Below are 25,534 nucleotides of genomic sequence, written 5' to 3'. Positions count from 1 at the left end.
CTACTCTAAAAACAGACAGACACTCTTAAGAGATTTTCATGAGTCTTTCTACTGTTGTTCTTTGCAACAATAGCACAAATGATGCAAGTGGAGGAAAGCCAACTAGGCCTCATACTACAACGACAAATGTGTGGGTAGTTGTCTGGCAGCGTTTCCATGGCTCTCTTGCTCCTCCTGCTCTCCCTTCAACATACTGTATGTGTCCCAAATGACACCCTATTCCCAACTGGCACCCTATTCCCTATATAGTACACAGAGCTCTATGGGCCCTGTGCACTATAAAGGAGATTGGTTGTGTCACAAATGGCACCCTCTCTCCTCACTAGGATGAAAGGCGTTGACTAAGGTAGAAGAAACCCATAGGGAAAACGACTGTGTTTAAATAGCCTACAGACATAGCATTCAGACAGTGAGCATCCCCACCCAAGAGATGAGCTAGGCCTATACCAAGGCAGTTCTTTATTCCACACAAGGTGGATGTGTCTCAGAAATATACAATACTTTGATCCATAAACGGTATTGGTAAGGATACAATGTTGTGTTTAATGAAAGTCCAGTGGAGGTCAGGTGGACCATAAAGACACATTGGGTGCATCCAAAATAGCACCCTATTACCTATATAGTGCACTAACACTCTGTGTCAGTGATGTCATTCATACATAGAGAAAGTGGAGGTAGTTTCTTCTCCCAGGGACAAAGAAGCGGGCTGAGGTGAGCCTCGCTGTGTCTGAAATGGCACCCTATTCCCATATAGAGCCCTACAGGCCCTGGTCAAAAGTATACCACTATACATGGGAAAGGGTGCCATTACAGACGCAGGTATTGATCATGGGACAGCTCTGTAGAAAAATGCACAAAGAGGGAAGTTGTTTAGATGCAAGTGACGGCACGAGTTCACGCCGCTTACGTAACGACATTCATTTTTCTTTGCAGTTCTCCAAACACTCAGTGTGCTGACATTTGTGAGCACAAGCCATCTGTCAGCTAATTCACACAGTACTGGCACGTTCAAAGGTTAGCGAAATATCAATTTGTTTTTCAAATGCCATCTTTGTTTAACAGCACTAACGCAGGCAGTTGTTCAAGGGTAATACTGTGTTAAGGTATATTTTCCAAGGGTTTTAGAATTGCAATATTGTCATTATCAAGCTTTTGGATCCTGCTGTGAATTGCATACATGGCAGCAGCTCTTTTCCCCGAGTAGAGCATAGAGGAACAAGCTAGCACGTCAAAACTGACAACAAAAAATGGGCAAAGCTATGTTCGCTGACATCCTTGTAAGAAAAGGAACAGACGGCTAGTTCTTTGACTTTTATGATATCAGACGTCTGTTCTGAGCCACAGGCAGTTCCCTGAGAATACATCATGGAATAGGATCTGCACACTGTTCAGAGGGGGATCTGAGGTGGTTGATCGGTTTGAATCCAGGAGCGTCTGCTCTACACCGTTAGGATACACTGTGACTCATAGTGGCACAGCTCTGATGCAAGTCGACTGTGTTCCGGCGTAACAGAAAACACTGACTCCCAAAAGCATCCAGCCACTTGCCAGAGCACAGATGAGAGGGGGAACGGAAGGAGGGAGGGCGAGAGGGAGGGATACAGCCATCTGCAAATTGGCTCAAGTCTCTGAGACGCCATAATCCATGGTTAAGTGTGTGAGAGGAGGGGAGACAGAGTTTACACTCCCTCACAATCCCTGTTGCCATCTCCTTCCATCAATGTGACTGTGCTATAGACATGGAGTCTTCATCAGGGGAATCAGGGCCTCAGAATCTTCACGTAGCCACAACTGCCAACCCAGCACTTCTCAGCAGACCTCGCGATACGAAACCCTTTCTTGTCGACTTTGTACTTTTGTAATAGTCAATCGTTTGAAAATACTGTTAACTGATTTGTTTTATGGTTTCCTTGAACTCGCTTGAACTGGCTAACCTTGACTAGGGATCTATAGCTCAGCTGGCAGGGTTATGTGCTTCATTGGGTTTGTAATGAATCCTCTTCCAATGGGAAGGACTGTACTGTTTAGCCTACATGTAGGCTGTTTAGCCTACATGGATGGTACTTGAATTGGATAAATAAATTAGCAAATGTAATGTATTCAGGGCTCTAAATAAAAAAATGTCATTGCCATTCCTATGGAAAAAAATGGATAGGGAAAGAATAGGGTTTTGGAATAAATGCCAAGAATAAGGTCTGAGGTAACATGACCTTTATGAATTATGAAGCCTTTATGTGTTTTATATGTGTTTTTTTATTACATAAATTCTTCAAAATAAGTGACATTAGCTGATGAAGATTATCTCATAGAACAAGACGTATAAGATCTCCCAAGCCTGTGTTTACCACAGACCTCATTTTCAGCGTCTATCCAAAAACCCTACAAAAACTCCAGTCATTTTCCCCATAGGCTTTGTCCAACGAACCATGGCGGAGTTAGTGCCAACAAAAAGACACCATTACTATTTCTCTCTATTGATGTCCTGAAGAAGCAATCCCTTTTCCTTTCTTTCTGGGGCCCCAAATGTTTGGATATAGTGGTAAAGTTACGAGATCGTTAGCCAGCCACTGCAGTAACATGACTGAACAAAGTGTAAACAAATGGTTAAAAACACGCAAGTAGTTGTAGGATGAACCACGGCATGGTTTATGAATGTAAAGTTTTGTCCCAGCGAGCCGCTATAGCAGGGTTTTCCAAACTCGGTCCTGGGGCCAAGATAGAACAATGAGACAGATATTTCACTGGCTGTATAAATGTGAAGCATCTGGTTGGCATGTCCACTCACTACCAAATATGGTAGTGAGAGGAAGCCTACTAGCGGGCAGTGGGAGAAGATGGAACGAGATGGATTTCGACAGACATTCTGCAAATTTTGTCATCGATTAAACATTTGATCTCAATACAGTTTTGGGTTCCCAAAACTAAAAATATGTTATGAACAGAGTGGACAAAGTTTTGTAGACTTTACCCTTTGCAAAAGTTTTTTAAAATCATACTGTTTAGAAGGAGCGCAATGGCGAATTTTGTTATTGCACACGCACACAACAGAGTAGGCATTTCCTAACGGAAATATGCAGATGAATACCAGAACGCGCCAATAGGATATCGCTAACGTGTGCTTGGATCTTCCCACCTCCTTGCTTGTTATGACCACTATGACTAATTTGTTCCCATTGGAAACGACAAGCTGTGGTCTATCTTGGTTTATCTTTGTTTTGCTTTTTGCCCTAGCACTATACACCTGATTCATAACCAATTCATCTGAATCAGCTATGTAAAAACATGCACCCAGGGGGGGCCCAGGAACGAGTTTGGGAAACCCTGCACTATAGGAAGATGAACATTTTGTGCCGGTAATATGGGTCAGATCTTTTGACCTGGTTGGGTTAGAAGCATGCTGTTTTCTCTGTAGTAAGGGTGCAACCATGACGCTAACCAATCTGCACTTGCTTGTTTCTCTAGGGCACTCAATCGTGCAGCGAAGCCTTATCATTACAACAATTATTATCTGAGAAATGTTTTTCATAGTTTCACAGTTGTCCCAAAATAAAACTCCTGGTCGCACAGGAAAATATTTGGTCGGATATGCGGCCAAATTGGTCAAACTTTAGAGCCCTGAATGCTTTCCCAGATCATTTCCCCACCCGAATTCTTCCCAGGATTATATGCTGCCTGCATGCAAGAGGTACAAGGAAATCAATTCAATTTCATTAACTCCTGCTGATCTGGGTCCAGGGTGGGGGTTGAGATGGAGAACGGTCCCATCAATCCTACTGAGAGCTAGCTGGGCTCTGGCTGCACACCACGCATGACTGCAGCCGCCCTCATACTCAACACACTCACAGCATAGACAAAGTATACACAGCCAAGAAACCCCTTAGAGCCACACACTGTACATACACCACCATGCAGGACCAGCTGTATCACTGCTCTGAGCAGTTCAGTTGAACCCATGAGAACCCATCTAAGAATGGGGGCTTGATGAGGGCATACAAATTAGAGGCTTGTCTTTGATCTTTAGTTTGAGTTACATCCCAAATGGCACCCTATACCCAATATAGTACACTACATATAGGGAATAGGGTAACATTTGAGATGCACCCAGGGTGTAGAGGTAGTGGAGTGGGGTGGGCTGAGCTTCTCACAGGGCTTGGCTACCACCAGGGGCCAATGAAGGTCCTGGTTTTGACATGGCACACATGTGAGAAGGAGCCACTAGCCTCTGAAGAAGTGCTAAGAGCTCCTGTCAAGGTATTAGAGGTGTGAAACACCACACTCTTCTCAGTACTGTCTGTTCCTGCTCTCTTTACTACCCTCACAACTCTGGTAAACTGGGGCACTAGAAGAAAGAGTGTAATCTTCAGTTTACACATATTGGATTCAAATTAGGGTACACACACAGTAAATTAATTTCCTCACACATGTAAATTTGAGCCGTTTTAATGACAGATCTAATTGTAGCTTTGCTTCAGGGGGCAGATGTCTGCTGTGGGGGTGATCTGCAATGAGCGAGGCCTGCTGCCTTTGAAAAGTTGTGGTGCCACCACAGTAATCCTGAAGAATGCTAACCAATGCTGGGCAGAGGGGCTCAGAGACTGGTTTATGACTAGCCCGGGTGCTGACTGGCTTATTAAAAGAGGCACTTCGTCTTATCACACACACATAGCATAGGGCTGAGAGACTGTCCTGCCATCACTCCTCAAACACTGAGGATTTGTCCCAATTGGCATTCTATTCCTTATGTAGTGCACTACTTTTGACCAGGGCCCAACCTGAGTCAGCTACTGGAGCCAGAAAGTAAAGCAACACAGTAAATCTGAGAGGTAAAGGTGACACCCTGCCCCCCTCTCAAACTCACAGGAGGTATTCAGACTCCTCTTACAAACGCTTCACTAATCTCAGGTATTCACCGTCAGGATATCCGGCAGATGAGAAGTGCGCAGGTTTGGTGTTAATCTTGAGGGATGAGAGAAACAGAAGACTACTATTCCATCCCTGGAGGATAAAGGAATGCTTCTTAAAGCACTGCCTGTGATTAGCTGGAGGTATCAGCTCCTTAATGCAGAGGTGAGATGGCTCCTCGTTGGGAAATGAAGTATATTTGAGACCTCATGGGACAGCCTACTTTAGGGATAAAGACTACAGCCTCCCTGAGAGAGAGTAAGTCAATCCACTGCATATTCTAACAAAGGCAAATAGCTGTAAGACTGCCAGAGATTAAAATGGAACTTTTCACTACTTACCACAAAAGTTGCCTTGATATTTATGACCAAAACTGAAGTATGATGTAATAAGCAGACACATACAGTATACCGTAGAGGTTTCCCCCAGAAGGCATCCCACCACCAAACAACACAGCAAGAGTACTGTGAGTAGAGCAGCTATCAACCTCTAGAAATGAGTGTTTGGCGAAATACAAAGCCTCGAGTCCATAGCTATAAACCAGGTCCAGAGATAATATACCAGGGTCACAGAGTACTGAGAGTGATGAATAAGCCCATGGCTAGTTAGTTTCCTCCATCAGCATGTATCCCCAAAGAGTAATCTTCCCCTGAGCGCATGTGAAGAGTTTTAAAACCACACTGATATCGGTTACTCCCAAGCTGAGACAAAAGGTTCTCTCCATAAAGTATTACTGGCAGCTGGCCAACTACAGGTAATATATCTATCACAAGCCACTTAGCAGTTTACTTTCTAAATTAGGCATCCTTGAAAATGTTCTTAGTCCAACGTTCTACACTACAGTCAGTGCCACTTGTGACAAGTGACGGTTCATCGACCCTCCAGCCCAGTTCATCTTGATTTACCTGCTCCCTGACATGACAGAGCACATTATACTGTCATTTAGTCATTCTGTTGGTTGAGCACACTCCTTAGTGACCATTATTCTGTGCTCACTGAGGCATAAGGCGAGTCAGGCAGGCAGAGCTCTTTTGATTGCCTGGACAGCCAAGCCATCTACTCCATGGTGTAGTAGAAACCAGTGCATCGCCCATCACTGAAATAATGCACTCATAACAGTGACTGTTGTTCCTACTCCTCGCACAGAGCAAGGATGAGTCATAAACAAATGAAAAATAAAAATTTAACTTGTCTTTTCCTACTAGCAAAGACTTTGCTGATAGCTACTTTGAGGAAAACTTTACTTACACCAACTGTGATGTGGTTGTCTCCCCTAGCTATCTTAAGATGAACACACTAACTGTAAGTCACTCTTGATAAGAGCGTCTGCTAAATGACTAAATGTAAATGTAATGAGGTCCTACAGAAAGAGAGACTACACAGAGGAAAGCAGACAACATGATCTGAAATGTCCTGACCCTCTAATCCTGTGTCAACTTCTTTTGTCACACTGGTCCATTGAAAAGTTTAGGCGATGACAAAAATGGACACAAATTATGGAGAACAACAATGGCCTGCCTACAGGATCACATGGTGGCAGGCCAAAATTAGCATTGTGCTAATCCAGGGAGCTGGTGGCTAAAGGCGGATTACCTCACCAACTCCATACTGCTTCTCCCCAGCACACTGCCCCAGGGACAGCAGGTGGGTTGGACACATAATCCCTCCCTGCTACCAATAATATCTTATGGACTACAGATCTTTTGATTAGTCTGCATCTGCTCTCAAGCCTGCATAGAGACATGCAACATGTAGTAATATGCTAGCGTTGGCTAAAGATGGCACTGGTGAGACTTATTTTTGTATAATAAACTTTCAGCACCACTCAGTGCCTTCAAAACATTCACTGTGTGAGATATCAGCAGAATGCAATAAAATGCTTTTACATTTTTTTTAACCTTTATTTAACTAGGCAAGTCAGTTAAGAACAAATTCTTATTTACAATGATGGCGTACGTGGATTAACTGCCTTGTTGATGGGCAGAACGACAGATTTTTACCTTGTCAGCTCGGGGATTCAATCTAGCAACCTTTCGGTTACTGGCCCAATTCTCTAACCACTAGGCTACCTGCTGCCCCTTTGGGACAAGGCATGCAGTGAATTAATTAACATCAAGCTATTCATACCCTGCTTCTATGGCACATCAATAGATGAGGAGTAAGTTAGACAAATAAGATAATATTGAGGACTGATGAAAGCAATATTTTTTCTGTGTCTAACCGATCTGACCTGATTCACCACTGTGCTCTTGTTTCATACTCAATGCCCACAACAACCATAAAGTATTTTGTTGGTTGTTAGACCAGAGTGGTTCATTGCAGGCTGTATCTGTGTCTGGAGGGAACAATGGAGAAAAGGAATGTCCTTCTTGTCACCTTTTAGGAGCTGCTGATACAAAAAGAAACAGCACCAAGTTCAAGTTGCTCTCCTTTCTTCACCTTGATAGGGTTTACATAGAATATAGGTGATCTACTGTGCTTAGTGTTTTATCCATAGCGATTGGTCTATTATTTATGGATTTACCAACAGTGAGGTCAGAGGGTTTGATCTCTGTCCCTTGATCTCACTTTCTGAATGTACAGTAAGCCTATGTGGGTGAGTGAGATTCCAGGATTTGTGTGTATACTACTTTCATCTGTGCCGTGTGGGAGGCTTAATTTAGCTCAATCCCAACAGAACATCTGTGGAAAGATTCTGCCACGCCTTTAGTGTTGTTGAACCCATTCATTAGCAGGTTGGGTAAGAGAAGGAGAGATGTTTCAATCAGGAAAACAACAAAGATTCCCCATGAGAAATAAATAAACAAAACTATGAACACCAATTGCTGAACCTTATGTCCTAACGTGCCTTCAAGGTATAACTTGTAGATAAGTAAACACCATGTTATCAGTTCTGTTCAACTCCTCCACAGAAAGCTGTGAGGAACTTGTGTGAGGGCGTGGTCATCTGAGGAGGAGTGCAAGGTGGAGAAGTTAATGATTGTGGATTCACGCTGTGCCTGCCTGCCTGGCAGTGTGACCTGCCTCTGCATGAGTAATAGGGTGAGTCCCAAATGGCACCTTATTCCCTACATAGCGCACTACTTTTGACAAAAGTAGTGGCCTATGAAGGGCATAAGGTGCCCTTTGGGATGCACACAGTCATCGTTGCGGCGGATGGCACAGAACACAACCACGCGTCTTCTCTTCCCTCATCTGTCATGAGTCACTCATCACAGGCTTCCTCCTCGCTCACAGCCACAAAACTGTCCAAACTTTCTTCCTCGCCTTCTTCAAACTCCCTCACTAAATGCTGCTTGCTTTCAAAAGGTGATCAAAAGGACACCTTACCCTGGCACTTTTCTATGGTGACACTTCAGAGCAAAAACAGCCTTACATAATAATAATTTATATTTCTGCTCTACCTGCATTTCCATTTATCTGACATTTAGGAAAAAGCTATTTTTCTTGTTTTGTCAGTAAGCCAATTCATTTCAAGTCAGTGTGTCTGAGCTGTGCACCTCACTGCTGGTGACAGTTTGAGAGGGCCCTGTGCTGGCTGTGGCCATGGTAACAGTGAGGGAAGGTGAGGCTCTTTGTGTGAGAGAGAGCTCAGTAAGCAGACAGGGGGCTGCTGTCTAGCCGGCGACGTACACGTGTACACACACACACACACACACACACACACACACACACACACACACACACACACACACACCTGATAAGGCCAGAAAGCTCGTCTCTGGACATGCTGTGGCTCCTGTTTCCCTTATCAGCCTGAATCTGAAGCCCACAAACATTCAGACAGAGACAAGAACATCCTGCCAGAGAAATCCAGTCATATCTTTCCCTCTGTCCCCTTCTCCTTGAGCCATACATGTTTGAAACCAGCATTCAGCTGCAGCTCAAGCTGCTGTCCACTCCTCTTTTCGACGATGTATTTTCTTTGTTTAGCCAGGCGAGGCAGTGACGTCAAAAAGACTCCTTTGTGTCGAAACACCTAGAAAGCAGTGCTTCTGTTGTATGCATTCTATAAGCTGCTCCTGTTGCCAGGAGTGACAACATTGAGGCATTTGCTTTTGGAATCAGAGACAGAGAGAGTGCAACGAGGGAGAACGATTAGCCATGTGAATTTTACTAAACATAAACAAAGCACAATGACCCAGTTTTGTATTACACAAGTCTGTCCCTGCTTTCTATGACTGTAGAGAGGGAGCTAAAGGTAGCGAGAGAGAGAGAGAGAAAATTCAGCAGGTTTCTCTTGTTCAACGGTATTGATTTACGGGTCCGGATGATGACTGAAAGGAGCGACACTGAACAAAAGCCAAATTGAAATGGGAAATTAATTAAGAAATGAATGAGACGAGAGGCTGCAATGAGACAAATGCTCTCTCATCCCAAACAGAGCGGTAGTGAATGATGCATCTGGCCACGAACGTGAGCTAGTCACTTCCTCCGCTGGGCTCTTTCATCGGATCAATAGCCCATCTGTGCAGGGGGAGGAGAAGGGAGGATTGGAGGAGGCTGTGCAATGTGCCTTGTTGACATATCTGAAACGAGCTGTGTGAGAGAAGGGAGGATGCCACACAGACAGAGAGTGGTGGTGGTGGATGGTCATTGGGGTTTTAGTTAGTTGTCCAACACAGTAAGTACAGCTAGCTGATATTAAGGTAGGGCAGGAAGGAAGGAAGGAAGGAAGGAAGGGAGCCATCATCACAACGGCCCTTTCACTGGCCAGGGGGAGGGGGCTGAATGGAAGGGCTTAGGGTTGAATGGCAATGACCTTAACATTGAAGGGGCCTCTCCCGAATAAATGACTATAATTCAGGATGTGTGTATGCTTTTAGTGAAAAGCTAAACTGCTATGCCAACACCTGTTCTGGTCTACAGTGGACCCTTTCACTGAGACAGGTGCCTTCCCCACGTTCCAGTCCCACTGGCCAGCTGCTCTCCTTTCAGAGCCCAGACACAGATTCCTCACATGCCTGGGCGTCCACTCAGCAACCAGAACCAATGGTCAGCCAGTCAGTCAGTCAGCTGCCTGCCTGCCGCTAATGAGCCTCTCACAACATCAGCTACCCCTCACAGACACGCTTCCAATAGTTCTCAGGACTACTGGGTTTAATAGAAAGTAGTCAGTAGCCTCTCTTGGGGAAGAAATTGTATACATTAATGAATGCATTATACTAGCTTAATATATGTGGGTGTCTGAGCATGTGTGTGCATGTGGTCATGTGCAGAGGGGCTGTCAGCTTTACAGCCAGTGCAGCGACTTCTGCACAACACAGATAGATTGGGGGAAGTCAATTAGCTCAACAGGGAGCAGTGCGGTGATGTAGCCGAGCAGTGGAATGGGTTTCGAACAGCTAAGCACAAGCTGTGCCGTGGCCAAGCAGACCCTCCCATGTCCGCTGTGTAACCTTGAATTGATCATTAGGGTAATCTGCCCATCCAGCCACCTCCTAACAGCCCTCATCGCATCCCAGTTCCCACAATCTTAACCCAGACTCTCTCCGCTGTACATTGTCCATTAATCCTGATGTAGTCTTGACGTGAGGGCTAGTATGTTTCACAATAAACACCTTACATTAGCCCTTTCACATTACATGCATACCCATGCACATGTAGGCACTGGCCATGCTGGAAGGGCTGCCAACTGCTCAGGCTCCAGTGACAGGGCTGGGACTGGCAGCTTGGCCCCAGCATGCTCTCTGTGTGAGGGGCAAGGTGCTCCGCTACATAACTGGAATGCCTACCACCTTTGTTTGGCCTGAAGAGCTGCCAGATTCCGAGCTGTTTGAATAAGACCTCCTATAGCCATGGACAAGTCTCAGCAAGTCCCAAACCTGCTCTAGAGATGCTTCGTGCACACAAATGTTGATAAAGAGAACTGGGAAGATAAGAGCATTGACGCAGGAATGTTGTCAGCGCATTTGGAGAGGCTAGACAATAATTTTAAGTGCTTTCCCTATTTGAGAGGTGTGAAATTTTTCCCTGAAAAAAGGACATAGACTTGCTCACATTTTCCTAGCTTAGACCAACAATTAGCATCACCAAGCCCTTACGCCAGTGACCAAGGCATAGAAAATTACTATTGCAGAACATTCAACCAAATGACTCCTAGTTCCCACTAAGAGAGTTTGACAATAGCAACTGGGCCGTCGAGTCCATGTGGAGAGAGTCTGTGTGTGTGAAGGAACTCTGCAACTGTGCGAAACAGACCGATAACGTTCTCTCAGCGATGTCATCATCACAGCTGGATGTCTAAAGCCCCTCAGCTTCCTCCCATGAGACCCCATACAATGACATCATCCTGCAATGTCCTGGCTCACATCCATATCACTCCTCTCATGGTACAGGGGGTCTTATGGGAAAACGCTTGGAGAACAGTACGGCTTTTGTTCTGCCAAGGAGCTGAATGAGAAAAGATGGTGCCCTAAAGTTAAATGGATGGGTGACTTCAGGTTTCAGCATGCACTGTATATCACGCCATGTGAGTGACACACAAAATGTTCAGTGAGTATACAATACTCTCTCAACCACATACACTCACGCCCAGCCACACTCACACGTAAACACAAGCACAAATCATCACCTTTGCAAGTGTAGACGTTGTTTTACAGTCACACCCACAACAGAAACCTCTTATCAGGGCAATAGAAATATCCTGGTGGTGGAAGTTCCGTTCCAGGTATTGTATTCCATACAGGTTGACAAAATACAACCTTGTTGGTTTGTTGTTTTAGTGAGGTCATCCATTACAAACAACAAAGGATTAATGCATTCCCCAGGTTACCTGAGTTAACCTAATTCTGAAAAACCTAATGGAATAGACAGAGTATTGTTTTATTGACCATATCTGTGTAGGCCATCAAATCAGTGTCCATGTACAGTAACTACTACTGTACCAGTTGATTTGGGTGAATGAGCACCATATAGGTCATGGAGTCATTCAAACTGTTCGCTGCTCTGGCACCCCAATGGTGGAACAAGCTCCCTCACGACGCCAGGACAGCGGAGTCAATCACCACCTTCCGTAGACACCTGAAACCCCACCTCTTTAAGGAATACCTGGGATAGGATATAGTTATCCTTCTAACCCCCCCCCAAAAAAGATATAGATGTACTATTGTAAAGTGGTTCTTCCACTGGATATCTTAAGGTGAATGCACCAATTTGTAAGTCGCTCTGGATAAGAGCGTCCACTAATTCTGAAGGGCAAAGCTATAATTCATACTGTATGTGTAACTGACATGTTAAACTTGAAAAGATCAGTGGACTTTCACACAATGGATCGCTTCAAAGTCCATGCACGTGTGAGGAAGTACTGGTTTAGTTTCCCTCAATAGGGATAGCCTACATTGGGATATTTCCATGTCAGGGTGTGTCCACCCTGCCTCTCCTTTACTGTATATCAGGATCTGCCTCTATGTACTAGCTCTGGGGTAGTTTCTCTCCTTTCCCCTAGGTACAGATCTAATAAATCAGCTTCCCTTCCATCAATCCTTACCTGAAACATTAGTGGGAGGAAAATACAAAACTGACCCAAGATCAGTGTCTAGGAGCCACTCCTTTGTATGGGCTACTACTGCCCCAGTGTTTCTCGCCGGATTCTAGACGCCATCATTCCCAGTTCATCAGCTGGCCTGGCTGGAACAGCAATATTCAGCTTTGAGAGGTCTTCACCACCCACCCAGAGAACAGAGTAGAGCAGAGTAGACCAGAGCAGAGGCCTGGGGGATTTCACTCCGCTAACTAAACCCCCTTCAGCGAAGCACAGTGAACTACGTTGTGCTCAGCAATAGACGAAGCAAAAATCCCTTTCACTCCGCATCCCCTTCTGTATCCTCGTCTGCCATACATACATAAATGCCTTTGGACAACTGTGAGGGTCTATGAAGGCCTCTGTGAAGCGACTAGAGGTGGTGTGTGGGGCTGGGGATTGGAGATCCTCATTCACTGAGCCATTCATTAATAGTCCGGCTGAACCCACACACAAACACACACGCTTTTTCAAAGGCCCAGCTGCCAGAGCAGGCCTGGCTCACACACAGAGCTGGGCACCAGTACTCCCCGACCCCATTTAGTCCTTTAAGAGACACTAGATAACTCCCTGGCCAAAAGTGTCTCTATTCTGCGTTCCCCTATCAATCTGCACACACAATGGACAGAAGTCAATTCATCTGGCTTTAATGGAGACCAATGTTGCTCACCCAGATTCCCTCTCCACTGTCTCAGACCACATCAATCATCCCCTTTTTCTTCCCTCCAAACTCTTTCCTCACTGCAATAAGCTTTTTGTTTACTTGCTGCAAACTCTCTTTCCCAGACTGCGGAAGGGATGGAAGGAAAAAGCGGGATGTGAGGAAGGAGAGAGGAAGTAGGAGGTAGCAGAGGCACTGATAATGCTGGTGATTAGGGCTGTCCCAGACTAAAAAAAAAGAGACATCCTGTTCTTTCGACCAATAAGTTGATCGAAATGTTTAGACTTATTTTTCCATATATAGACAGACATACCATATGTGTTTGAATAAAATCAACTACATATCCACAGAGCTTGTCTGATACTTTAAGCACACTGTTCGATTAAATAATTAAGACACACAAATGACTCAAGAACGAGCCCAATGGTCACACAGTTAAAAGGAATGACGGCGAATGCCTGTGTGATTTGCACACGTTGTTTCGCTCTCCTCCCTACTGCAGAGAAAAGGCACCACAGTACAGGAAGTGTTTATTGCGCTGTCCGTGCTGAAGATGGTACATCATTTCAGCCATTTAGTTTCTTACTTGTTTCTGACTGAAAAGTTCTGTTACCGAAATCCATAATTTGTTTACGAAAAACATTCCATATTCCCTCAACCCTTGCTCTCTTTACGGGAAACATGCTGTGTAATGGCATGAATGAATGAATGAACGAATGAATGATCTATTGATTGATACAGTAGCCTATATATTGAAAGTAAGTTACGGTATTAAGAGTAAACAGGACTCTTAGGCCTAGAGCTCGATGGTGGTTATACAAGGCTAGTATACAAAGACCACTAATGATAATGACATTACTGATTATTATAATGATGATCTTAATAATAATTGTAAAAATACAAATAAGGAGATCAAGAAAAAGGAGGGCATAGGAGTGAGAGCTGCCTACATTTTATGTGCGACAAATAGGAGCTGTTAGATTACAATATAATTTTTCTGCCTGTTTGAAACAGTGTAAACAGCACTAAATAAATTATAAGCAATACCAGGCTGTTCTAACGAGAAAAAAATTAAAGCCTTTATTACAGCATAGCAAAGACTAAAAACAGCTGAATCTGTGAAATTGCTTTATCCGACATTTTGCCTTTGCATGAGGCTTGGTGCTCACAGAATCAGCAGGCTTATAAACAAAACTGAAACAGGCAAAAAAGCAACATCTGTCTTCTTTCTGTAGATATGGATCATTTATAAAGCCAGGCACATTTAACAGTTTGGCTATTGATTATAAACCAAATTAAATGTCCTGTGTCCTCGACTCTGCTGCATCTGTCTCCCCCGCATTGTTTTCAATCGCAATATTGTCACGACTTCCGCCGAGGTCGGTCCCTCTCCTTGTTCGGGCGGCGTTCGGCGGTCGACGTCACCGGTCTTCTAGCCATCGCTGATCCATCTTTCATTTTCCATTGGTTTTGTCTTTATTTTCTACACACCTGGTTTTCATTATCCAATTCCATGTATTTAACCCTCTGTTTCCCCCGTGTTTGTTGTGCGTGATTATTTCTATGTTCAGTTCAGTTCATGATGGCTGGTTTTTCCACGGGTGCTGTGTTCACCTGTGCGTAATGTTTACCGTTGGTTATTTGGTCAAGTGTATTTGTTTACCTTGTGCCTTTATTTTTAGAGTAAAGTACGTTGCTCACTCATTTTGCTCTCCTGCACCTGACTTCATGCACCAGCTACTCACCTTCTGACAAATATGCTGGTTAACTTTGCTATTATGCACATAGCAACATAGGGAAAGGTGCCAATTCTACAGTGCACTGAAGATTATGTTTCAGAACCGTGGACAGTGACCATATCCAATGCGGGAGAAAGCGCATTATATAAAATAATTTGATTTATTAGTGTTGCACCATTATTTTTTACATAATATAACCATATACAAATTTTAGTATCACATCATGTCTTAGAATGATGGATTGTGCCATCCCCATGGCCTCCGCAATGGATTAGCCCACAGAGACTGGCGCGAATCAGACAGGTGTCTTGTGCACCATGAAACATTTGGTTTTTTTTGCGACTGTCTGACTTAAGAAATCTTAGTCGACCAACAGCTTATTGACCAAACAATCGACCAGTCGACTAAATGGGGTCAGCCCTACTGGTGATGCTGCATCAAAGGGACTTCAGTGTTATTACATGTGTGGGAGATTGGAAAGCCATAAAGAAAAGTCAGGGAGCAGAGAAAAAGAGATTAGTAGGCCTATAGCCTGCATCAGCAAAACCGCACAAAGCAATCACCACGTCCCAAATGGCACCCTCTTCCCTACATAGTATGCTACTGTTGATGAGATCCCTATAGGCCCTGGTTAAAATTAGTGCACTTTAAGAGGGAAAAGGGTGTCATTTGGGAGACACACCAATTAGACTGTAAGCTCCACGGGACTGCAGAGGAAATCAGAAGTTACAGTAGGCTACCATAGTGTTGAGGAGGCCCATCCAGGAAGAAGTTACAGTAGGCTACCATAGTGTTGAGGAGGCCCATCCAGGAAGAAGTTACAGTAGGCTACCATAGTGTTGAGGAGGCCCATCCAGGAAGAAGTTACAGTAGGCTACCATAGTGTTGAGGAGGCCCATCCAGGAAGAAGTTACAGTAGGCTACCATAGTGTTGAGGAGGCCCATCCAGGAAGAAGTTACAGTAGGCTACAATAGTGTTGAGGAGGCCCATCCAGGAAGAAGTTACAGTAGGCTACCATAGTGTTGAGGAGGCCCATCCAGGAAGAAGTTACAGTAGGCTACCATAGTGTTGAGGAAACATATCCTGAAAGAAGTTATGGGGCAGAACAAACCAATAACTGCCCCTGTCAAGACCAGGCCGGAACACTGTATCATTCCCACAGAGATGGCACAGTAACGTGCGTGTGACACTGCTTTGGTTCACACACACTAACCCAAGATAGATGACTCCATGTATGGGATGGGTTAGGCATGTAAGGCTGCTCTTGCCCAATATCATGGGGATAATAGTTTTTTTTGTATCGTTTGAGTGTTCATTCGCCTTTGCTCATGAGGTATTGAGCTAATTGCCAAGGCCTATGATAAGGGTTTTGCCGTCGCCAACCAAGGCTGCATCCCAAATGGCACCCTATTCCCTATACAGTACACTACTTTTCACTAGAGCCTTATGGGCCCTGGCCAAACATAGAGAATAGGGTGCCATTTGGGACACAGATCAAGACCAGCATACACGGTGGTACAGGCATGTGATTCACAGTTGATTGCAGAAGTGATAAGCCTCAGGTCTGTGCTTGCTCTACTACCCCATGACTCTACATCAGAGCTGGGCCAGGCAGCCTCCAGGGCTTCTGCCTGTTGGCCTGTTGTATTTAAACATTCCTCCCTCCCTCTCTTTCCCTGGGTGGAAACACAGCCCATTAGCGTCACATGCTGACAGACTGACAGGCAAGCGAAACCTTTTCATCACAAAGACATGATTCAGCAAATAAAGCTATTATTGTGTTAGTCAAAAGTAGTGGGTCTGTCAGAGAAAAGGGAAACGTTATTGTACGATAGCGTATGAAAAGTGTAAAACCTGAAGCAAGGGTGTGGAGGCCACTTATTTCAAAGGATCCCATGAGGAAAAGTTTAAGATGAAACTTGGCTAGAGGGGAAGGAGAGAGAGATGTAACCATAGATCATTTATACTTATAAGTGGAAGTGTCAATTTGGTGATTCACGCTCTAAAGTCATAAGCTCTTTTTAAAAAGCTCATGTTCTATAATAGTTATACATTATACATCGTGTTTTCAGTCATATGTACTATCTATCCAGATGCAATGTATATCAAAATAACTTTATTCTTGCTATGCAACTACTGTGAAAAAAAAAGTGCCATGTATGTAAAATGTACATGAAACAACAAAAGAAAAAGCTGTAAAACAACGTTTCTTTTTGTTCTTGAAGAGGTGGGTGGTGGTTGGGCAAAACATTTTAAATAATTATAATAAAAATAAATTTAAAAAAAGCTGTTTTTATGGCCTGTTGCGAAAGAGTGGTGAATCCAGGTGGGTCCCAGGAACGCTGGCAGAACTATCAGTGTCAAAGTGAAAGCAGGCTGGCAAGCCTGGACTGATCTCAGATACTGTACACTAAAGCTAGGACTCACTGGGAGGGGGATCTACTCTGTACAGAATGTATCAAAATGACCTCAGAGAGCTTTGGTATACTGGTGCTTGCTCCAAAATGATCTCACCTGTACCTTGTGCAATCCCTTCGTGTGCAATGGTCTGTTTCCTCGGTTTGCAGTGTGCTAACTTAGCCAATGGAAACACACTCAGTGAACTCTGCTACGTGTGGATTTTTACTGGGTTAATCAACTGACTAGATCAAAGTGTGTGAGATCGATGGAGAGGTGAAGTGGCTGTCAAATAGCCTAAACCCCCTGTCAGCTGGACCAATAGGATCCTGACAGATGAAGAAAGAAGTAAAGTAGGAGTGGACAGACCTCATGAGGCATCAAAATGTTTTAGAGGATAAAATACCAGTCAAAATAAGTGTGATGTTTTCTAGTCTGAGAAAACAATGTGTTATGAAAACAGAGGCCCCGATCTCTTGGCTATGTTTGGCACTACAGTTTAACAAGCTTACCAAGTCAATAATGTCACTCACATTGTAAGTCATTGACATTGCATGCGTCCAAAATGCCACCCTATTCCCTATACATTGCATTCGTAAAGTATTCAGACCACTTAAATTTTTTCACATTTTGTTCCATTGCAGCTTTATTTTAAAATTGATTAAATTGCCTTTTTCCATCAATCTACACACAATACCCCATAATGACAAAGCGAAAACAGGTTTTTAGAATTTTTTGCAAATGTATTAAAAGTAAAAAAAACTGAAATACCTTATACAGTTGAAGTGGGAAGTTTACATACACTTAGGTTAGAGTCATTAAAACTCGTTTTTTAACCACTCCACAAATTTCTTGTTAACAAACTATAGTTTTGGCAAGTCGGTTAGGACATCTACTTTGTGCATGACACAAGTAATTTTTCCAACAATTGCTTACAGACAGATTATTTCATTTATAATTCACTGTATCACAATTCCAGTGGGTCAGAAGTTTACATACACTAAGTTGACTGTGCCTTTAAACAGCTTGGAAAATTCCAGAAAATTATGTCATGGCTTTAGAAGCTTCTGATAGGCTAATTGACATAATTTGAGTCAATTGGAGGTGTACCTGTGGATGTATTTCAAGGCCTACCTTCAAACTCAGTGCCTCTTTGCTTGACAGCATGGGAAAATCAAAAGAAATCAGCTAAGACCTCTGAAAAAAAATTGTAGACCTCCACAAGTCTGGTTCACCTTTGGGAGCAATTTCCAAACGCCTGAAGGTACCACGTTCATCTGTACAAACAATAGTACGCAAGTATAAACACCATGAGACCGCGCATCCTTCATACCACTGAGGAAGGAGATGCATTCTGTCTCTTAGATATGAACGTGCTTTGGTGCGAAAAGTGCAAATCAATCCCAGAACAACAGCAAAGGACCTTGTGAAGATGCTGGAGGAAACAGGTACAAAAGTATCTATATCCACAGTAAAACGAGTCCTACATTGACATAACCTGAAAGGCCGCTCAGCAAGGAAGAAGCCACTGCTCCAAAACCGCCATAAAAAAGCCAGACTACGGTTGGCAACTGCACATGGGGACAAAGATTGTACTTTTTGGAGAAATGTCCTCTAGTCTGATGAAACAAAAATAGAACTGTTTGGACATAATGACCATCGTTATGTTTGGAGGAAAAAGGGGGAGGCTTGCAAGCCGAAGAACACCATCCAACCGTGAAGCACACGGGTGGCAGCATCATATTGTGGGGGTGCTTTGCTGCAGGAGGGAGTGGTGCACTTCACAAAATAGATGGCATCATGAAGGGGAACAATTATGTGGATATATTGAAGCAACATCTCAAGACATCAGTCAGGAAGTTAAAGCTTGGTCGCAAATGGGTCTTCCAAATGGACAATGACCCCAAGCACACTTCCAAAGTTGTGGCAAATTGGCTTAAGAAAAACAAAGTCAAGGTATTGGAGTGGCCATCACAAAGCCCTGGCCTCAATCCTATAGAACATTTGTGGGCAGAACTGAAAAAACGTGTGCGAGCAAGGAGGCCTACAAACCTGACTCAGTTACACCAGCTCTGTCAGGAGGAATGGGCCAAAATTCACCCAACTTATTGTGGGAAGCTTGTGGAAGGCTACCCGAAACGTTTGACCAAGTTAAACAATTTAAAGGCAATGCTACCAAATACTAATTGAGTGTATGTAAACTTCTGACCCACTGGGAATGTGATGAAAGAAATAAAACTGAAATAAATCTCTACTATTATTCTGACATTTCACATTCTTAAAATAAAGTGGTGATCCTAACTGACCTAAGACAGGGCTTTTTTACAAGGATCAAATGTCAGGAATGATGAAAAACTGAGTTTAAATGTACTTGGCTAAGGTATATGTAAACTTCCGACTTCAACTGTAAGTATTCAGACTCTTGGCTAGGAAACTCGAAATTGAGTTCAGGTGCAACCTGTTTCCATTAATCATCCTTGATATGTTTCTACAACTTGATTGGAGTCCACCTGTTGTAAATGCAACTGATTGGACATGATTTGGAAAGGCACACACCTATCTAAACTCAGCAAAAAAAGAAACGTATTTTTTTCAGGACCCTGTCTTTCAAAGAGAATAAGTAAAAATCCAAATAACTTCACAGATCTTCATTGTAAAGAGTTTAAACACTGTTTTCCATGCTTGTTCGATGAACCATAAACAATTAAATGAACATGCACCCTTGGAACAGTCGTTAAGACACTAACAGCTTACAGACGGAAAGCAATTATGGTCACAGTTATGAAAACTTAAGACACTAAAGACGCCTTTCTACCGACTCTGAAAAACACCAAAAGAATGATGCCCAGGGTCCCTGCGTATCTGCGTGAACGTGCCTTAAGCATGCTGCAAAGAGGCATGACGACTGCAGATGTGGCCAGGGCAATAAATCGCAATGTCCGTACTGTGAGACGCCTAAGACAGCTACAGGGAGACAGGACGGACAGCTGATCGTCCTCGCAGTGGCAGACCATGTGTAACAACACCTGCACAGGATCGGTACATCTGAACATCACACCTCCGGGACAGGTACAGGATGGCAACAACAACTGCCCGAGTTACACCAGGAATGCACAATCCCTCCATCAGTGCTCAGACTGTCCGCAATAGGCTGAGAGAGGCTGGACTGAGGGCTTGTAGGCCTGTTGTAAGGCAGGTCCTCAGACATCACCGGCAACAACGTCGCCTATGGGCACAAACCCACCGTCGCTGGACCAGACAGGACTGGCAAAAAGTGTTCTTCACTGACGAGTCGCGGTTTTGTCTCACCAGGGGTGATGTCGGATTCACGTTTATCGTCTAAGGAATGAGTGTTACACCAAGGCCTGTACTCTGGAGCGGGATCGATTTGGCGGTAGAGGGTCCATCATGGTCTGGGGAGGTGTGTCACAGAATCATCGGACTTAGCTTGTTGTCATTAAAGGCAATCTCAACGCTGTGTGTTACAGGGAAGATAGGATAAAGTAATCCTTCTAACCCCCCCCCCCCATAACTCAGTGTTCTGCCATGGCCAGCGAAGAGCCTGGATCTCAATCCCATTGAGCACGTCTGGGACCTGTTGGATCGGAGGGTGAGGGCTAGGGTCATTCCCCCTAGAAAGTTCCGGGAACTTGCAGGTGCCTTGGTGGAAGAGTGGGGTAACATCTCACAGCAAGAACTGGCAAATCTGGTGCAGTCCATGAGGAGGAGATGCACTGCAGTACTTAATGCAGTTGGTGGCCACACCAGATACTGTTACTTTTGATTTTGACTCCCCCTTTGTTCAGGGACACATTATTCCATTTCTGTTAGTCAAATGTCTGTGGAACTTGTTCAGTTTATGTCTCAGTTGTTGAATCTTGTTATGTTCATACAACTATTTACACATGTTAAGTTTGCTGAAAATAAACGCAGTTGACAGTGAGAGGACGTTTCTTTCTTTGCTGAGTTTATTTGGTCCAACAGTTGACTCCTTCAAGACTGTTGAAAAGCATTCCAGGTGAAGCTGGTTGAGAGAATGCCAAGAGTGTGCAAAGCTGTCATCAGCTGTGGCCACTTTGAAGAAATCAAATACATTTAGATTTGTTTAACACTTTTTTGGGTTACTACATGATTCCATATGTGTAATTGCATAGTTTTGATGTCTTCCCTATTATTCTACAATGTAGAAAATTGTAAAAATAAATAAAAACCCTTGAATGAGTAGGTGTCCAAAATTTTGACTGGTACTGTACATAAAGTAAGACCCCAAGTATTTCAGTCATCTTTCAATGGAGGGATGTGGTAGTGGTGAAGGTGTATGAGGAACTCAAGTGTCTCAAAACTAAATCTTAATTTTTGCAGCTATTTTACACTGTATGTGACTGAGACAGAGGCTCTGTCCCAAATGGCACCCTATCCCCTATATACTGAAGTGCACTACTTCTGACCAGAGCCATATCGGCCCTTGTCAAAAGTAGTACACTATATAGGGGATAGAGTGCCATTTGGGACATAACCTCTCTCGGGCTCAGACATGGCTCATTGTATATTTATTCCTTGTGTGATTATTTCTCTATTTTTCTCTCTGCATTGTTGGGATGGGCCTGTAAGCATGTCATTGTCAGTCTACATCGGCTGTTTACGAACCATGTGACAAATAAAAAAAATCTAAAGTGATTTAGATTTGATGACCTCCGAGTGAATGGGCCGCCAGTCTCTCAGCACACTTGTGCCCTTAATCCAATAAAGGAATCTGTCTAATCCCCCCTCATCCAAGGCAGCGCCACTGCTGACTTCCCCAGCACCCCTACCACCCTGCCCCCTCCCCCTGACCCAAAACCCAGCCAGGCAGGCACATAGCCTCAGGGCAAAAAGACAGACAGACAGACAGACAGACAGACAGACAGACAGACAGACAGACAGACAGACAGACAGACAGACAGACAGACAGACAGACAGACAGGCAGGCCAGGGTCCTCTATGCCTGCCCGGGTGAAAACACACACACATTAACAAAACATGCACACACACAGATATATTTCCATGCAGGCTCACACACACAAACAGACAACCTCAAACGTGCCTCTCCCCTCTCTCTGTCTGTCCCTGATCCTGAGATCTTAACCTTAGATAATTGTTTACATGTGTCATGGTAGGCAACTACAGCTAGAATGGCAGCAAAGTCTGCAAAACCAACAACTACTGAAACATTTCTTCCTCATCACAGCATTAAATCTTTGACTGTTTATTATTATCTGAAACCTATATGCACAATATTACAATTGCATTGTGTCAAATGATGATGCAAACAAGCAATTGTTTTCTCTTCTGTTTGATGGCCTTTTAGAGCTTGAGTTCTCATTGGTGGCTCCCAGACTTCTGCCAGTTGGGCCAATTTGAATTCAGTTATGGAAAATAAAGAAACTGACGTTATGAAAGATTTGCATGTATAAACAACACCCCCAATGGCTGTTGTGTCATCATACTGTATCATAATATACCACACATATCTACCCGGAGGATATCACATTCAGAAATATACAATCATATTTGGACCTAAATAAATAATTTGGCTAATCTAGAGGAATAAAGTTGACATGAGTGAAATATGTTATAAACATTTTCAATACCATAGGTTGGGTAGGTGAGGCAGTGGTATTCAAACTTTTTCAGCAGGGGACCAAATTTCTACTCCATTTTTTGGGGGAAATAATTTATTGTGACCCCACCCCACCCTACCCCAAATATGACAACCTTAAAATCGGTACATTTCGATTTTTACATCAACGAATAACCTTCAAATAATGTTTTTAATCTCTTATCAAAATTAAAAGGAACCAATAAATACAGTAAAATATGTATTTAAATGATCTTTCTCAAAAACGTTTGAATATTGTACCATATAATAATATGTCCTGTTAATTTTTTGTTAAGGATTTAAGTCACCACCACTTCCTTTACCTATCATTTTGCTTCACCTGTGAGTGCAAAGGCCTTACAAAGGAAGGACACGCCTACAGGGTCTGTTTACATATAGACTTCCCAACTGAAACTTGATATTTATGGTTAGTTCCTATAGTGTGACCCATAGACAAGACATATGTAGCCCACACACACACACACACACACACACACACACACACAGAGAGCGAGAGAGATACAGGGAGAAGTTTGAAAACATTTTTTTTCAGTGTTCTTTAAGGCTGTGTATACAGAACACATTAAAATGCAAAATCATTATTGCAATCCAATAGGCTAATAGCGTTTGATTTGGAACACACACACGCACGCGCAGTTTACCTTAAGAATTCTTGTAGACAGGTGTCACAAAATCGGTGGCCACACGTAGAAACTTGAACAGGCTCGCGCATGGCTTTACTGCATAATGGACATTGAAAACGTCTCTTCGGTTTCTCCAGAAACTTGTAATCAAACCCCGGCATTGCTGCAGTATTAGTAGAAATACACTACAGATCCTGCGTGATTTGGGGTATGATGTCACCAGTGTCTCTCTTTTGATGGCCGTCAACAGAGAAATTCTCCGATATTCATGTCCCCATCGCCAGCCAGTGACAAATCGGTTTACGAGACGAGAGTATAGACCGATTCAGTTCCGCCGTCTCTCCAGCAACAGGGTGACCGAGTGCATGGAAACAAAGGGAATCCTCGACAGTACAAACGTTTTGCATAAAAACCTGACGATGTCTTCTTCTGACAATCTTCCTTTGCGTCTAGAAATGCAGGAAAATCTTCGGCATATGTCTCTCAGCAGAGGTAACACTGACAGATTGAAGACAATGCTCTCATCCCATCTGCTTAGGTACAAAGCCCCGCCTACTATTTTTCTTGCGGGAGGAGTCGAACGTGAAATCAACATAGCCTATTTGCTTTTCTGTGGTCTGGGTCAATGATATCTCCTCTGATTTGTTTTATTTGTCAGCTATTTAATTCAAGTCTCTTTTTTATGAGTTGAATGATATCAATCTAAAATTAATGGAAATAAGGTAGGGTTTCACCTGCAAATTAATTGGCTTGAATTAAATAGTTTGAAAGGAGTATGTTCATTTTTAAAAAAGGTACAGATGTCTAATGTTCAATAAAAAAGTTAAATATTTGTTTTGCATATCCTAAAGCCTGCTCAGAATACAAGATGTATTGATAAATTGACCCTAAGTAGACACATGAATTACTAATTAGGAAGAGCTGCCCTCTGGTGGTGAAACTAAAAAAGAAGAGCCTGATATTCATGGTGTTGCAGATAAATATGATAATCGATATGAAACATTGACTTTGATAATTGTCGGAAGTGGTTTCAAATGGCAGGCCAATAACTTGTCTTAAAAATCTTTACAATTGTGCACATTTAGAATTATTCAATAGCTATAGGTTGTCATCACCAACCTTGTTGCTTCAGGATTACATCATTACACAGGCACAGTCTCGTGCGCTTTCATCAAATAAGTGGCGAAAATCCGCCACAGCATTGTGGTATTACTAAATCATAGACCCTGTCATCAATAGAGTACCACAGTATGAATCATAATACCCATAAAACCTAACGGTCAAAGATGGAAATAGTTCCAATCGTTTTTCCACCATACATTTTTTCCATAGGGGATTTTAGAAACACTTAAAATAAGGGCTGTGTTTTGTGTAGGCTTACCCTGGCCTGACATTTGCATAACCTGTAAATCTTTCTAGGACAAAGTTACTTTTTTTTTGTATTTTACCCCCTTTTCTGATCTTGTCTCAACTGCAACTCCCCAATGGTCTCGGGAGGCGAAGGTCGAGTCATGCATCCTCCGAAACATGACCCACCAAACCGCACTTCTTAACACCCGCCGCTTAACCCGGAAGCCAGCCTCACCAATGTGTCAGAGAAAACACTGTTCAACTGACAACCGAGTTTAGACTGCAGGCACCCAGCCCGCCACAAGGAGTCGCTAGAGCGCAATGAGCCAAGTAAAGCCCCCCCCAGCCAAACCCTCCTCTAACCCTGACGATGCTGGGCCAATTGTGCGCCACCCTATGGGACTCATCGAACCCGGGTCTGTAGTGACGCCTCTAGCACTGCGATGCAGTGCCTTAGACTGCTGCGCCACTCTGGGAGGCCCTAGGACAAGGTGACTTTTATCAATAATTTGCCTGTATTTATCCCCCAAAATGAAATGCTAATTAGCTGCTAATGTGGATATCATAAAGAACTACAAATGTCATGATGATCTGGACAAGACTGCCGACTCGAGGCAAAGGTAAGAATCTCTGAATTAACTACCCAACGTCAGCTAAATTAAGTAATTAATACATTTGCT

The 25,534-nt window shown here is 43.4% G+C and overlaps 1 protein-coding gene across 1 annotated transcript in view; it reads right to left on the bottom strand.

Annotated features, from left to right (window-relative positions):
* LOC115163415 (TNF receptor-associated factor 4) overlaps nt 1-24,057 on the bottom strand; it is a 40,967-nt gene extending 16,910 nt beyond the window's left edge. The window contains exon 1 of the mRNA XM_029715253.1: nt 23,523-24,057. Within this exon, the coding sequence (XP_029571113.1) occupies nt 23,523-23,665 (143 nt within the window). The 5' untranslated portion in view covers nt 23,666-24,057. The remainder of the gene's footprint in view (nt 1-23,522) is intronic.
* Nucleotides 24,058-25,534: the final 1,477 nt, after the last annotated feature.

Source organism: Salmo trutta, chromosome 26 (genome assembly GCF_901001165.1).
Source record: "Salmo trutta chromosome 26, fSalTru1.1, whole genome shotgun sequence".
In the NCBI taxonomy this organism is placed as follows: domain Eukaryota; kingdom Metazoa; phylum Chordata; class Actinopteri; order Salmoniformes; family Salmonidae; genus Salmo; species Salmo trutta.
The sequence above is the reverse complement of the archived record's forward strand: the minus strand, read 5'-3'. Positions and strand labels throughout refer to the sequence as shown.